Genomic DNA, 16,474 nt, shown 5'->3' on the forward strand with positions numbered 1-16,474 from the left:
TCCATTTTTCAATGCGGGTAAGCTTGTCTGAAATTATAAAACCATTCTGTTAATCTGAAAAATCTGATGAAAAGCATTTATTCTGTACCTAAATTTCTTACACAATTCAGCTCGTCTGGATAAAACAAAACACTGCTGATGGTTCTTAAATGGTAAAGAGCTTCTATGTGCAGGGCAGTATGAAGGAATACCTTTCTCCCTCTTCAGGTGGGAGAAAGCTCCCTTTTATATATAGCTTTATTTATTTAATTAGTGTTTGCTTAAACAAAAACAATAATTTGTGTTTGAAGTCAGATTTGTTGTGACTGTTTTAACACTGTCATTAATGCTAGAACATCAGAACAAAACAAGGTGTGCAGCTAGACCGTGTATAGGTAATTCAGAGTTAAGAGCCATCAAAGCCTAATAAGTAAATGTGAGGGAGATAATTGTTCACCAGGCAAGCCATCCTTTTTCTCTCCTTCTCAAGGCAACAATAAACTGCCTCACTTAAAATTCACGAGAATATGAAATTAAATTCATGGAGTTAACATGTGTTTGTGTCTGACCCGTTGTGCGTGCATTGAGGTAGCAGCAATGTCATTCCTCTTCACAGAACTATGTCAGAGTTGTGGAAGTATGGTGGGACGAATACAAAGATTATTTTTATGCCAGCCGGCCAGAGACAAAAGCACTGCCCTACGGAGATATATCTGAGCTGAAAAAGTTCCGTGAAGATCACAACTGCAAAAGTTTTAAGTGGTTCATGGAAGAAATAGCATATGATATAACATCGTATTATCCCTTACCACCTAAAAACGTGGACTGGGGAGAGGTATGTACAGCACATAACACGTATTTATTTTAGGAGCATTCTTTTTAAAGTTGGGAATTCAAAACAATTGTTCCTTGGCATCAATCTGAGAAGAGACTCTTTGGTTCCTGCGGCAGTAATGTAAATGGTACTCGCCACAGAGCTGCAGGGAAATAAAATAACCAAAGGGGGAAAAAATGCTACTTTGAGAGGTGAGATTGTGTTAATTAGCTGCACGTTTCCTTGATGGATTGTTCTTATATCTGTCCCTTTCTTCAGTTATGTCTAAAGATTTTTTCTCCAAAATCGGACTTCAGTTCTTTCTAAAAGAAAAAAAAAAAAAGGTTTGTATCAGAGTATTGGCAAAATGAATAGGTGAAAATCTTTTTTTTTTTTTATAAAGGCTTACAGAATAGGTCATGAAATACAGAGAGAGTACCTTCTACACCCATTTGCCTGTTTGCTAGCCTGGGATGTACTCATACCAGTACAGCCTTGGTAAATCCCTGTTCTGCATGTAATAACTTGATATGATTCTTTAACAGTTTTTTCCAGCATTAATGTACATGAGCACAGCATTGCTAAGTTAAGGGTGTGGTTACAATTTTGGCATTTCTCTTAGAGAAAATTCAGCAAATGTGATAGCGTCACTTAACTGAGAGACAGAATGTTACTGGTGGATACAGGCCACCTCACTGAGCTCTGCCCCTTCTGGTTTCAAGCCAACACCTCTTTCCCATTTTCAAATGATGTTTTGGCTTTTTTCAGATGGTTCCAGCCTTGCCCTTTCTCTTCTATCAATTTAATTTTTGTAAGTTGTGGAGGTAAAACCAGAAAATCATCTTTCTAGTAAGGGAGGAATCCTGTGTCCCAGCAAATTCAACAATAAAGATGAGATGGACCTGTTTTTCTAACTTCAGATGAGCATTAGAAAATAGAGATCTATGCATGCTTATGTGACCAACAGTGTGCCATCTCTGACTTCTCTGAGGAATTAATTAGCGATACAGAGCGTGTGCATAATGGAGCAGGGGTATGGATAGTCTTGTATCTGAAGAGCCAGTCAACAGTGTCACCTTTATTTCATATCTGAAAGGTAACACAAAGCATCAAGTTAGTACATTAGCTTGAGACCTATTTTTAAATTCACACAAAAGGTTAGAAACACTTGTTATACACTGCTTCACTGAGGTGAAAACTTCGAAGAGAATAAAACAATAATGGTCACCTTGTGGGAAGCTGCTGTTGATAAAAGTAAATGGTTGTAAAGAAGGAACAGGAAAGAGTGAAGTTCAGAGACCCTTCCGAAATTTCCTTCAACACTTCACTGGCTGCCAGTTGTCTTACAATATCTGAGATTTTTTCCCCATATGTTTGTAATACCTCACTAATTGCATTTCCAAACTGTCAGGAAAGGAAGCGTGGGTTTCATCTTTGCCAGCACTGCCTGGAAGTCAGGGCTGTGCTTTGAGCTCTGTCCTCCCAGCTTCCTTCTACAGGCACGAAGGAGAAAGAGGTTCCTGCAAAGCAGAGAGATCTGGCAAGAATGTTATTTGTGTCCTTACAAAGCTATTTTTTGATCTTTCTGAGAGTAGAATGGGATAATCAGTAGCTGAGGCATGCTTTCCAATAGGTATTTTACTCTTTATCCTTTTGCATCTGCCCGCCTTTCACTCGTTTCTTCTTCTTTCCCCCACATAATTGCTGTTGTAGAACACACTTCTGCACAGCCGGGTCAGGGGGCTGTGCTTGGCTGCAGCGTTAATAACCACTGTTTGCAGCTTCTCTGCATCAGGTTTATCTCCTCATGTCTTCCATAAGATGAGAGTAGTTTAACCAAGATGCTGCTTTATTTATGAAGATCTGAAAGAGTGAATGTGATTTGACAGGAGATTGAATAAATTAAAATACTTAGAAGTCATGCACTTCAGTGCCATTACTTTGGAACTGAGCTTCCCAGCTCTTGTTTTATTGATGTCATTTAACTCATGTGAGAGACCACAAATTAGTCTGGGCAGGTAGTAGCTCCATCTCCAACATGTAACATCATTATTTACGTGTCATATGCAGGTTTGTCTTGTATCTGTCTGGCAGAGAGCTGTTTCTGGTTTGAAAGAGAAGTGGGAATTTTTTAACTCCTTCACACTTGTTTTCCCATGAGACAAACTGAAAGTGCACAACCTATTTTTTTCCAGATCAGAGGCTTTGAAACAGCTTACTGCATCGACAGCATGGGGCACACCAACGGCGGCTTTGTCGAACTTGGACCATGCCACAGGATGGGAGGAAACCAGGTAAGTGGCTCTGAGGCAAGTATGAAAGAGAAATACTTGCACTAATGGATAACAGGCCGTGTTTCTCTTAAGCCTGTTCATAAAGTCACTTCCGTGCCACCTGCAAAAACGGGAGTTAAAGATTTCCCATAAGCACGCTGGCATTGCTGAAGTACAGGAATCTGAAAATATCATTACAGACAAAATGCTGTACAAAATGTGTAAGCAAGAAGCATACTTTAAAGCAACCATATCACTGTGTTAGAAAAAGTGCAACTCTTAGCATCACTCCTGATTCATCATTTACCCTCACTTAATTATTAATCCTTCAGGAAACAGCTCTCCTTACGCCAGCTCACTTGTTTCACAGAGTTGTTTTGCTTTAATGGAAGTAAAACATTTCTATGCAGCAACTCACCTTTCACCACAAGAGACAAACAATATAAATTTCTCTGCTTCGTTTACAAATTGACAGAATGTATTTACTAATAGATGATTTCAACCCATGCTACTATTTTGTTTGACCTGCATCTTCACAAACCTATGCACACTGCCAGGCAAGCATGCTGTTCTGCATTTGCATCTCCTTTTTCAGCTGGGTAACTCTGCAGCACTTGCAGCCTTTGTTTATGCTGTTGTGGAGTTGAACCAGGTGGTTTTTCTCACTGCAGTCTGAAATCACATGCAAGACAGCGCTTTAAAAATCCTTCTGCTTAATTTTTAGTAGGTCTTGGAAACATCTCTTTTTTTTTTATATTAGAAGTTCCTTAAAATACCTTTTCTGTAGATAGTGCTCCCAAAGCATATTGTAATTCTTTCATAAGAAGTAGCTAAGATAATGTTTTTGAATATGATTTGTATGCATTAGTTTGATTTCCTCCATGTGTAAAATGCTGAAGTTTTACTGTCTTCTCATGAAATTACTTCCCAAGCCCAAGGACTTGCAACCAAGCCTTTACAAAGATAGGGGGTTTCTTAGCCATCAAATCACTAAAAAGCTTCTTGCCGAACACTTCCAGAAGTTTACCAAGTAGGTTTCCCTTTGTTGTTATCATCTGTGCCTTGCTAGGTAAGGTTTTTCACCTTCTAAATCCTAAAGCAAAGTTGTCTGACATCATGTTGAATAAAGAGCTCTCCTTCAAATAGCTATAATAGCAGTGGAGAATATTTAGCATGATGGAATTCTATTGGCATTGCATTGTTTCTAAAATATTACTTTAAGTCAGCTGTTCAGAAGATGCCATCTTATTTTTCTGTAGCTTTTCCGAATCAATGAAGCTAATCAGCTCATGCAGTATGATCAGTGCTTAACTAAAGGACCAGATGGATCCAAAATTATGATTACACATTGTAATCTGAATGAATACAAGGACTGGCAATACTTCAAGGTATGTAACAGACATATAGGGGAAAAGCAATTGTCATCATTCGCATCTTGTTTTATAACACCTTTTCTATTGTTACTCTACGTATATCATAAGACAGACATCTGTGACAAGATTAACTGAAACAAGCAGAGGAAACGTTAATTGCACGTTCCCAGAAATCCGTGCTTGCTAGGAAAACTTCCTGCAGGGGAAGGTGTTCTGCAGGCTCTACCATTTGCTGACTTCTGAAGCAAAAATGTTAAAAGCAGATCTCCTGGCGCTACATGTGCTGCCACAGGTATCATAGGAGTTAGCACTCTTCTCAGAGAAAGCAAAGTGACCTTGTTTCTAAAAGCTTTTCATGCCACCACCCTCTCTGCTGTGTCTTTCTTTCAAGGAAGTTTCTTTATTGAGTGCTGTGAGAAGGTGACTTAAGTGCTGAGGTGCATTTAGCAGCTAGGGACAATATATCTAATTTGTGGATGTCTGTTGAAAGAAGTCTACATAAGAATAGGTGAATGTGGTGTTTATTACTCTTTGTCTTTCTGTGCTCTTTGCCTTTTTCAGTTTTTCATTCTCCTGCTCCTTAGCCATTCTCTAAAAACATGCTCTGTTGTGAATTATGGGTGTGGTGCCATTATAACGCTATTGCAAAATCTATGAATTTTTAATAAAGATTCAGAATGTTGGCTGATACACATGAAAGGGCTGTTAAGGGCTATTTAGTAAGCACATCTGTAAGTCCTCTGTTAATTTGAGTTCTGAAAGTCTAAGATTACATTTCTGTTGAAAAACGAGACTGAATTGTCTAAGGGTGATGTTATCATTGGATATGGACAGTGGCTCTGTAACTTAGTTCAGTGTCTGAGATTATCTTCTGTGGTTTTTTTTCTTCTTTCTACCTAGCATGTTGCCTATTTATTAGTTCATTAGCTGGTTATCTGTACTGAGCCTTTCTGGAAGTGAATTATTTTTGTTAGCCTCAAAGCCACCCCACCTTTCTGTCATTTCCATAGAGCTTTGAAATCTCAAGCAACATAATGCTGTTTCTAACGTCTTGTGCCATTTAGATGGGCAAAGTTTTTAAAATCTGAAATGTAAAAATCAGTAAGGAGTGTTTCAGTGCCTGCTGCCTTGGCTTTAGTATCAGGATAATATATAACACTGTTACCTCTGCAGCCATTCTAGGGCATCCCAGCATGATGCTTGGCTCTCCTCTATGCGTTTCATTTATGCGAGATGATCCATTTCCTCCCCAGTGGTACCAATTGTGTAATTGGTTGCTTATTACCACAAGTTATAAGGAAGCCTGGTGGGCACAGTCTGGGCTGCAGAACAAAACACTGACTGGCTTCCAGAAAAAAATACGGGAAGGAGATGAGAGCAAAAGGACCACCAAGGGTGTGTAACCAAGCAGATCTTAGGGCTTTGGCACTCTCTCCTGTGCAGCACAAAGGCTATGACCATTTCTCCTAATGAGGGTATAAGGAATGAAATGCTTATGAACTGCTGAAGAATGTTGTGGCCTGCTGTTCTCCTGCCAGGAGAAGTTATCTGCCCAGTCAATTGGTTCTGTAATGCTAGTTCATGTGCCAGTTTGGTGAGCATAACATCTGTGCTTCTGCATTTAGCAGCAGGGCTTTTGGTGACCCGGAATGCAGCTGGCAGAGGTCAGCTCATGGCTTCTGCTCCAACTTCCATTTACCTTTCCAGTCAGTGTCCATCCCCACGATGAGCATGCACATCGAGCTGCCCCAGCATGTGGATGTGCACATACGTGTACAAGTGATGGGGCAACAGGAGAAAGATCCAGCACTCCCTCGTGTGCTGGGGGGAGCACAAAGCAGGGCTGTGCAGCCGCACTGCAGCAGATTTGCTGCTACTCCCTCGCTTGGCACAATGCATACAGCTGGGCAGTGGGGCAGCCAGGAGCCAGAGGCTGCTTGGCAAATGGTGAGAGGGCTAAAAGAAATCAAACGTGTGAGTCTCAGCCTGACTGCACTCAACACAATAGGTCTGCAGTCTCCGAAGCTGTCTCCTGTTGCTCTGGAGGCCAGCCTTGCCCTCATCTCCTCTTTTCTTCCTTCAACCAGTCAAACAGGGAGCAAAGTTATTGCTTTTTCCCCAGTGGAGTTGATGTTGCTATATGTGAGGGCTAACCAAAGGAGGATCTGCCCAGCAAGGTCAGCTCTCGTAAAGCTGTCCTCGAGAGTTAATCTTTTGTTTGGGTTATGGGACAGATGAAAATGCTGGAAGCGTTTTAGGCACAGTTTTGCTTATTTTCTTAGCAGTTTGTTTCCAATGAGAAATGCAAGGCGTTTCAAGTTGACCTACGTGCATCAAACATTTCATAATAGAAAGGATGTAAAAATCTAAGTTTAACAAATAAATGGAACAAGTATGGAAACTGATCTTTTTCAGGGATCCTGAACCCTGATTTTGTAACTGCAAATAGCTACATTACAGTTGTGAAGAAAAATTTGTCTGTTTTTTGATTGGTGGTTGTTTGTTTCGTTTTGTTTTAACATCCCTGTGTTTTTTGTTTTATGTTTCCTTTTTTTTTCCAGAATCTGCATAGATTTACACACATTCCTTCAGGGAAGTGCTTGGATCGGTCAGAAGTCCTACACCAAGTTTTCATTTCAGAGTGTGATTCCAATAAAGCAACGCAGAAATGGGAAATGAACAACATTCTTAGTGTGTAGATAAACAGAACCTACCTACTGACACGTTCATTTGTACAGGACTGAAAATAGCCTGAAAACTGCTGCAATTATTAACTGTACAGCTCCGAGCCTCCTGACTTGGATGAAGGACATAGATGAACTGTGATTATTACAATAACATGATCATCCGCAGTTAATGTTTACAAAACTGCTTTACCTTAAACTCTGTAGATGTTTACATCTTTTTGTTTTAAGACGTTGGTAACTTAATGCGCTGTTAGCTGTGTTTCATAGGAACATAGTTAAAGGCGTTGTTGTCTTCTTTGGGATTACACTCAGGGGTCTGAAGGCAGTTTTTTTACACAAACTTGAAAAGGTTGGAGTAACCAGATTTTCATAGAACTTGGTGATTATCAACCTGTTGTAAATTTTTATTTAATTTTACATCTTACTAAGCACTGCCACAGGTTATTAGCCAGGGTGGCCTTCTCTCACAGTCATGCTGCTTTTTTGGAAGGTGAATTTCAACATATTTAGTGCCTCTTCCGTTTCTCTCTTTCACAAGAAAAGCATTTGCTGGAAATTACACAACGGATGTCACTACAGGCAGGGATCAGCTGTCCCACCCCACTACTGTGTCCCACCCCAGTTACTGTGTAGCTGAACACAGCTGCTGTCAGTAGCTGTGCTGTTTGTCAGTGGGCCACTCTGACAGGCCCCTTCACTGCAGATGCTCCAAAACCTCACGTCGGGGCCATTGGCCCACCTCTGCTCTGGTATCCATGTGGGGGAGCAGCTTGGCACCTGGTATGGAGCAAGGAGGAGCTCAGTGGCAAGGTTAGCACCAATGTGGTACGTTGCGTTTGAATGAAGCACCCTTGCAATTCCAGTCAAGAATCTATATGCTCTAACTTGCTTGTATAAATCATACCTTACATAAAAATAAGAATAATCTAAAATATAGATTTTTAAGAAGCTGCACAATGATTTAAAAAAAAAAAAAAAAATTCCAGTGCTTAATTTATGCTGTTATTTTAAATGAAAATCACATAGAGGTAAACTAGAACTTAATTAGAAAAAGAATACAACTCATTAACACATCTGCTTACTTGTTTGAAAGGACATCTGCCCGCTATTTTGGAGTCTGGGCTTAGGTTTGAAAAAAGAAGTGGAAATCTTGATGCATTTATGCATATAATTTTTTTCCTTTTTTTTTTTTTTTTTTCATTGGAAACTTTTCCTGAGGGATTACAAACACAAAATATAACCACTTGGTGCTATAGTGTACAGAACAGAGTGTGAAGAAGTTTCTGAAATTGTTCCAAATAGGAGTTGATGAGAACTCCCTCAGGAGTGTAAGTACTTGGAATGAACAGAGAGGTGGAGGAGAAATGACTTGTTCTCACTCCCTTATTCGAGATCTGTGACTGTTAAATGTTGACATCAGTGTACTGACTTTAGAGTTATGCCTATAACATGTCACACTATTAAGTACGACTAAATATTCCCTGAAATCTAGAATAGCATTGCATGCAGCTTTCATTGGTGTTAACAAGGGTTGTGTATCATATATGGTGAGAATTTGATCTTTCTAGGGCAGACTGCACTGATATATTAGTTTGGGATCTTTCCTAGTTTCTTTAAACTTCTCATCTATCCTTTCAGAGGTATGAAAAATAGAAAATAAAGGAGGGAGAAACTGGAAAATGGAAAATAAGGGTGTGTGTCGGTACTTGTTCCTTGTGTGTATGAAAACTGACTCCATTTTTGTGTGCTGGGTAGATTAATTTAATCATATTACTATGCATAAGAGAAAGAGTGTGGCACATAAATTGTGCATTTTAAATGGGTGTTTTGTGCAATTCATTACAAGCTGATGCTGTGTGCAAATACACATCTGTATGTGAGACTGAAACATGAGATCATAAGAAGCTGTTGCTGTAATGACTTTTTCATACTATAGCTTGCTTGGAAAAAAATAATAATTCCCATATTCTTGCTTTGTAAGTCAATGATAATATCACTATGCATTTCTACATATTTTATAAATTTGATTTATGCAGATTTTGATACACTGTATGTTTCTGTAGAAATTGTATAAATCTTTCAGAAATTTATTAGGGAGAAATCTGGGAAACATGTATATCTTATGGGTTGCTTGTTTTTTAGGTGAAGTAAATAAAATATTTGAATTTTTGGGTTTACTATATTTTTACAGAGTAAAAATGGATTATTATCTATATAGGAACCCCGTATCTCTAAGTCTTGAGAACTTCTGTGTTGCAAACTTACAAATATTAAAAGTGCTTTATTTTACTTTTTACCTAGGTACTTTCTGTCATATCTGTGGGGGATGAGTTTTTTTGTCCAGAGAAGTCAGAAGTGAAGTTCTCACCGTGAGTTGCCATGTGGGCACACTTGGATTTTTGTACTACCTGCACTGATCTAATTAGGCAGATTTAATATGATCACATTAAAAAATGAACGTGAGAATGATTTGTAAAGTAGAACAAAAGGTCCTGGTAATAAAGGGGGGAAAAAAAGCAATCTGTACCACCTGTGAGGTTTTTGTAATGTTGCATTGCTCTGAACAGGCATGTGGATGAAGACTCTACAGCAAGGTAATGGCACAGCTTATGGTTTGATGGACCTTAACTGATGAAAAATGCAAATTCCTTCCATTAAACAGGTGCACTGCGAGGAGAGGATCAAGGGCTGGAAGAAAGATTGAGAGATGATTTAAACACCAAGACAAAAAGGTATGCATGCATGCTAGATCCCTTCTAATTCTTGTTAAGAATATATTTAGCCAAAAAGAAATGTGGTTGCTTGAGGGAGAAGCGTGCTGTGTGTGAGCTGGAGGGCAGGTAAAGCAGGACGAAGGGCTGTGGGTACCGCTGTTCCCATGCATGAGATTGCTCAATGTGAGGGCAGAACTGCCTCCAGTGGGGTGCCAACTCCAGTGACCAGGTGGGCAATTTGTGCTCTTTCTTGTGCAATAATAATAATAATGTCTGCTGCACAAGCAGTCTCACGAGGAGAAGGCTGAAAGGAGTGAAGGGTGGGAGAAGCAGTAGAGCACTACCTGCATTAAAGAACCCCTAATGTCAGCACCCAAGATGCATGGAATGGCAACAGCAGCCCTCAGTGAGGGGTTTCTTTTGCCTGTTACAGTATCTCATTATCTGTCATGTGATGTTTGGAGTCCTTGTTTCTGAAATAATCAGGACCCTTTTTCTCTAGTGCACAAAAGCAAAGAGTATTCTGATTTGGGATAGGAACTGAACTTATCAAAAGAAATAGAAAAGTGCATACAAGACAGAAAAGTACACACAAGACAAAGCCGAGGTAGCACAGTAGCCTTGTGAGGATTGGTGTGGTCAAGCAGCACAAGGCAAAGTGAAAGGACTGGGCAAGGATATTTCTCCCCTTCTGGCAATTTACAGTTTGAGGACTTTGAGCTAGAAACTGTTTTTTCTATGCAGTATTCCAGAATCTGTATGGTCATGTTTGGAACCTAGGCAGACACTGGTCATCCGTCACATCTGATTACACAAAAAATTCCCAGTTTCCTAAAGAGACACACTGGCATTGCAGTTTGTTCCCCTGCTGAGAGAAATCAGTGAGATATGGAAGAGTGATGGTCTTGCTAATGGTCTAGATTCCCAAAGGAGGAGTTAGTGTTAGGTCAGTGCTGGGTTCAGCTAGCCAGCAGCTGGCTTCAAGATGGCAGCGCTGACAAGAATGTCATCACCACGCATTTTTCAAAAGACCTTTTGGAAGGATGTGGTCTTTTCTATTGGAAGCCACTTGACCGTAGAATTACAGCTTGTCCATTCAAATGTCATTCCTTCACTCTGCTGATGAGCCCACTTAGGGGTACAACTTCAGCAATAGATGTTTGGATTAAGAGGCTTTGAGAATAGCCATAGAATTTGTGGATGAAGCATGAGATTTCCTGGCCAAAGATTTTTCTGATGGCAGGCACAGTATTCAGTCCTGAAACAAGAGCCTCTCCAGTAATGAGGCCAAAGTTAGTTATCTGGCTGGAGCAGCTTACAGGTTCACTCATTTATTGCTGGCCTGTGGCAGTTCTTGATTGCACTGATTAAGAGAAAATTGTGTAGACAGAAATATCAACTTTTTTTCTTTTACTGGCTAGGTTTCAGTCTCAGGCACATGCCACAATTAGAAGGGCTGTGAGTTCCACAAAGGCTCTGTGTGTTGGAGAATGTAGCAATAAGCTCTAAATCTGTGCTGTTATGAGATTCTAGACACTGAACTCAGAAGGAGTTGTGGAGAAGCAGACTGGGCTATGAAGCAACTCATACGAGCAGCAATTCCAGAAATGCAGAGGTAGTAGGCAAAGAATTTAGATTTTTCAAGATGCAGAAAGAAATACAAGTCAAAATGAGACAACAAAGATAAATGTTTGTTAAGGATGGCAAGGCAAGTGAAGCACGTTCTGTGATGGACACCACCACAGCAAATAAGCTGTCACTAAGCTATAAGTAGTAGATAATATGCTGGTATTACATACAAGGTTCTTCTGATACACCATTATGAAATAGATAGACAGAACATCAGCAGATCAAGGATAGAACTCCTATTTCATTTTTTTCTGATTTTCTTTCCATGCCCATTGATGATTTCTTTGTTGCTATTTGAGTTTTAAAGCCTGTATATACTGCATTTAGTTCCTGTGTCCATAGCTGTGTTGATTAAGGTCTTCCTTTTGAAAACAAAACAAAACAAAGAATATTTACTGTGCTTCAGACCATAGGATTCTCTTGGGAAAAGTAAGACCAACTTTCTAAATAGGTTTTGTTCAAGAAGTTGGTCTAAGGAAAATGAAACCTTACATTTCTTCAGGAAGAAGATAATGTGTTCATAAACAGTTCTTTCTTTTTTTTTTTTCTTCCAAATTCTTTTAACTATTAATGCCTGACATGCTGTTTCATCCATTAGTCTTCACAGAATTATTATAAGTCCAGCATCTCCTCTAGACTAGTATGATGTAGCTTATTTTCCATCCTCATTACCAATGATATAAACATTAGACCATTTTCCCCTTTGCATGTGTTTGGGGAGCACATATTAACTTGTCATGTATTTTGTATTAACAGCATATTTTGCCTTCTGTTTAAATCCTGCTGCCTTTGCAGTTCTTCACACTGCCTTTGCTGTTCTTCACAGTTAACTCTCATCTCTGTTGCAGCACTGTTCACCACTTTTCTACAAATCATTCACGTATGTATATTGAAGTCTTCACTAGCCCTTTGCCCAACCTCCAAAAATAGCCTATGGGTTTTCACAGCTGATTTTTCCCCCACTGGTAAAACTGACAACTAGGTCCTATTCTGTCTCTGTGTATTAACCAGTCACTTGTTAAGACCTTCAGTGACGGCTTCCTTTCTTTTATGAGGGGTCTGTTGAGAAATTCAGATGGAGTGGACATACCTGATCTCCCTAGCTTCATTTTCAGTGCGTGATCTAGAAATTCTCATCTGTGCTATAAGAACTTCATAGCTTGCCATATGGATATACTGGTCTGAAGTGCCCTGTATCTCCAAGGAATACTTTCTAAAAATTAGCATTGTATTTGTGACCTTCCATTCCTTCAGTGCTAAGGCAGCTTTAAGTGAAAAAAACATACATAAAGTACAGCTAAAGGTTCAGCCATTTCATCCTTGAGTTTCTTTAGAACTCAGGGATGAATACCATCTGTCCTGTCATTTCATTTCAAAACCTTTTACAGTTGGATTTGAGACAGATGCTCCACCATGCCTCCTCCATTAAAAATTCCGTCATGAGAACTTTCTGAAACTCCTCTACAAGGTTTTTTTTTAAAAAAAAAAAGACTTTATTTTCCTGAAATCTACTCTGAACACTGATTTTCTATCATAATCATCTTTCGTCCCAAAGGACTGTTTGGTAGGGCCTCCTAGTTCTTACGTTTATGGAAGTTATTAATCCATGTATTTTTTCAACGTGTCCTGCTCGTATTTTTCCCTGCTGCATATTGCTGCATCTGGTTGTCAAAGTGAGAGTTTCTTTTGTTTTACAGGTTTGGAAATAACTTCCACTTTTTTAACTATGCAAACTACTGTGGCCTTTTCTGAACATTTTTCTTTGATCACTTGCTGGATCCTCCCAGCACTGCTTCTTTTAGTGTCCACAGATGGGCATTATCTGAAGCTCCTGATCTTACATACCACACTTTTTAAAGCTTCAATCAAAGGTAGTGATTCCATATGCTCTTTTCCGTGCCTTTAATCTGTATTCAGCACCCTTCTTGTCAAAAGGGCAATGTACTACTCAAAAAATTACTGATTATCTTTGGTCACTGCATCATTCCCACTGAGAATTCAGGGGAGGCGATGGGGAGTTTCTACAGGAAAACCTGAACAGAAGATGCAAAGAATAATACCAGCGTAGTCTCAGCTACATCATCCTGTCAAAGAGAATTGTATGGATATGGAAGAGTATTATATAGTGCATATGGAAATAAGGACAAAGGTTCTCTGGAAATGCAAAAGCTGCACTAAAGAGCACACAGCGCAGCTTTGGGTTTTCGAGGCCTTCAGACCTTAATACCCTACTTCAGTATGAAACATTTTGAGTTACCTTTAGCTACCTTATTTCCATGCTTTCATGAATATGTAGCGTGCCACGTACCATGGTGATGGGCTGAAACCATTTTTTATCTGACATCTATGCAAGTGACTATTTTTCCCATTTTTCAGAACTTTTGCTGGACAACAGATGTAAAAAAAAAAATCTGAACCATGCTCTTTATAGCACCTACTGTCTAGACATGAAGTAACTGTCAGCACTTGGCTTTCAAGTTGTACTAAAAGGATTTTTTTAACCTGTTATCTCAACAAATTAAATGGAGCATATTAGTTTAGCTATGGAACCTTCAGTTTTGCATGTGGAAATACTGTTAGACAACTAGAGATGTTATTCATTATATATTCAGGCCAAGTTTGAGTAAAAATCTGGGAAGACCATGAAACAGTGTAATTGGTGCTGTTAACTCTACAGCTAATAAAGTATCAGGAGCAGGTGTTCTTTAAAAACACCTCCTCCTCTTTGCAGGAATCTTAACTCTCTGTATGTGAGATCATTCCAAAATTGTTCTTGGTGTTTCACAAGCTCTGTCCTTTATAACAAGTCACTTATACTGGGGCCAAGGGGAGAGGGAAGGAAAGTGGGGAACATCAGGACAGACATGCCTCTGAGCACGTCTGTCCAACAGCCAGCCTTCCTGATATGGACAGCAGGATATTTCCTAACGCTTATTTCTCAGCTAACAAAAGGCAAACCTTCAAAACCTCTGATTCAATAGGGTGGTTTTGATTTTTTTTTTGAGGGTGATGGGAGGGTTGGATGGAAATCCAGGTATAGCCAATTTCAGCACTAAAACTATAAGATTTTTAACTCTGAAGGTTATACAGGCAAATACCAGCATAGGGGGAAAACATCAACTGTGACTAAAGGTAGCGTGTATGAGAGAGCATGATGTAAAGAAAAAAGATCCTCTAAATTCCAGAAGCTTAGAGTACGTCACTGGGAGAAGGCTCCCTCCCTCTCAGGCATAACAAATACAACAATAATCATGTACAACATTTTATTACAAAATTGTTAAAAAAAGTAATACAATGAATATACTACAAAATATAAGATCAGCTATTAAGCTACCTCCTTTATTTTACTTAGCTAAAAAAAAAAAAAAAAAACACCTGGCTATCATTCACTGAATTTCAACAAAACCATTAAATATGCAGAAACATTCCACAACTTTTTTCTTTTAAAACTGAACTGTAGCAGCACTCAGCTACTACTTACTTTAGAAATAGAGGTCTCCCTACAAAGAACCACATTACCTATACACAATCTGTACAGATTTTTATACTGAAGCTAACAATGAGCTGCACTTGAGTTCACATTCTTAGCAAAATATTGGATTTTGAGCATAAATCTTTACAGCAGGGCATTCGTTTACTCCTCATCCTCTTCTTCTTCTTCCTCTTCCTCATCCTCCTCCTCCTCCTCCTCTTCTTCTGGTTCTGCTTTCTTCTTAGATCCTGCAGGCCTACCTGGGCCCTTTTTTCCTGCATCACTCTTGCTCTTGGCACGATACGCTGCAATATCCTGCAAGAAAGATGCTGCTTAGTTGCTGGTGATGGAACTCTGACAACAGTCAGGTACTAGCACAATAATTTAATGCTGCAGTCTGTGTGGAGAAGTGGGTTTTCAACCTTAGGACTTAGTTTTCACCTTCTGGTGAGAGAACATACATTAATCCACACAGTTATATGAATTTTACAAACACAGTGCCTTGGAACATGATTGCATGTTTTTCCAAGTAGGTGACCCATTTTTCTGGAAGGAAAGCACTTATAAAATCCTTAGATATATAAAAAACCACATTCAGTCTTACAAGGGTTCCTTGCCATACTTTTCCACGCATGTGGAAGCCTAGAATTGTGAACTATAAGCAGGTTAGGGGCAAAACAGAAGTCACATTTACCAGGACTTCTGCAACGCTAATGACTATTGCATTATTCTCACGGTACCTTTTCATACTTCTCCTTTAGTTTTGCAGCCTTCTGTTCATAGGGCTGCTTGTCTTTGGCCGACTGTTCAGACCACATTTCACCCAACTTCTTTGCCGTGTCTCCGATAGACAAGCCAGGATGATCGTTTTTGATTTTTGGACGGTGTTCAGAACAGAAAAGGAAGAAAGCAGATCTGAAACAAGAAATGGCGTTTAAGCAAGTAAGAGGCTAGCTGAATGTATGCTGGGGGGTTTTTTTAATCCCAAAAACACTCACGGTGGTCTTTTAGGAGCGTTGGGGTCCTTCTTCTTTCCCTTCTTCTCCCCTTTGGGAGGAACGTAATTCTTCATCTCCCTGTCGTAGCGAGCTTTGTCTCCCTTGGCCATCTCCTCGAACTTGCCTTTCTCCTTGCTGGACATCGTCTGCAGACACACGCAATGGAGAGGCGTGGGGGGCGGGATCAGACGGAGCCTCGCCGCCCCCTCGGCCGCTCGGCAGCCGCCCTTCCACCGGGCTCACCTTCCACCGCTCCGAGCACTTCCGCGAGAACTCGGCGAAGTTGACTGACGAGTCCGGGTGCTTCTTCTTGTGCTCCTCGCGGCACGTCTGCACGAAGTACGCGTACGAGGACATCTTGCCCCGCGGCTTGTTGGGGTCGCCCTTGCCCATGGCGAGCTCGGCGGCGGGTCCTTGCAAAGGAGGGCGGGAGCGGCGCGGTGAGGGCGGCGCTACTACCGGGCGGGCCCCGCCGCGCTCCCGCCCCTCGCTCACCGCTCCGCCCGCCCCGCCCGGGGCCGGCCCTGCCCTGCCC

General features: G+C 40.3%; 2 protein-coding genes across 4 annotated transcripts in view; one reads left to right on the forward strand and one right to left on the reverse strand.

The window, feature by feature from the left end:
- Positions 1–9,308, forward strand: part of GALNT7 (polypeptide N-acetylgalactosaminyltransferase 7) — a 68,210-nt gene extending 58,902 nt beyond the window's left edge. For all 3 annotated transcript variants that reach the window (XM_042871602.1, XM_042871601.1, XM_042871603.1), the window contains exons 9-12: positions 596–814; positions 2,989–3,087; positions 4,326–4,454; positions 7,001–9,308. In XM_042871602.1, the coding sequence (XP_042727536.1) occupies positions 596–814; positions 2,989–3,087; positions 4,326–4,454; positions 7,001–7,138 (585 nt within the window). In that variant the 3' untranslated portion in view covers positions 7,139–9,308. The remainder of the gene's footprint in view (positions 1–595; positions 815–2,988; positions 3,088–4,325; positions 4,455–7,000) is intronic.
- A 5,410-nt stretch (positions 9,309–14,718) lies between these two features.
- HMGB2 (high mobility group box 2) lies at positions 14,719–16,363 on the reverse strand. Its single transcript, XM_042871535.1, has 4 exons — positions 16,183–16,363; positions 15,940–16,085; positions 15,682–15,856; positions 14,719–15,256 (listed from the first exon to the last, which is right to left on the reverse strand). The coding sequence occupies exons 1-4, from the start codon at positions 16,330–16,332 to the stop codon at positions 15,104–15,106; spliced, it is 624 nt and encodes a 207-aa protein (XP_042727469.1). The 5' UTR covers positions 16,333–16,363; the 3' UTR covers positions 14,719–15,103.
- Positions 16,364–16,474: the final 111 nt, after the last annotated feature.

Source organism: Lagopus leucura, unplaced genomic scaffold, assembly GCF_019238085.1.
Source record: "Lagopus leucura isolate 7727_CA_CO unplaced genomic scaffold, USGS_WTPT01 Super-Scaffold_100004, whole genome shotgun sequence".
NCBI classification, from domain to species: Eukaryota; Metazoa; Chordata; class Aves; order Galliformes; family Phasianidae; genus Lagopus; species Lagopus leucura.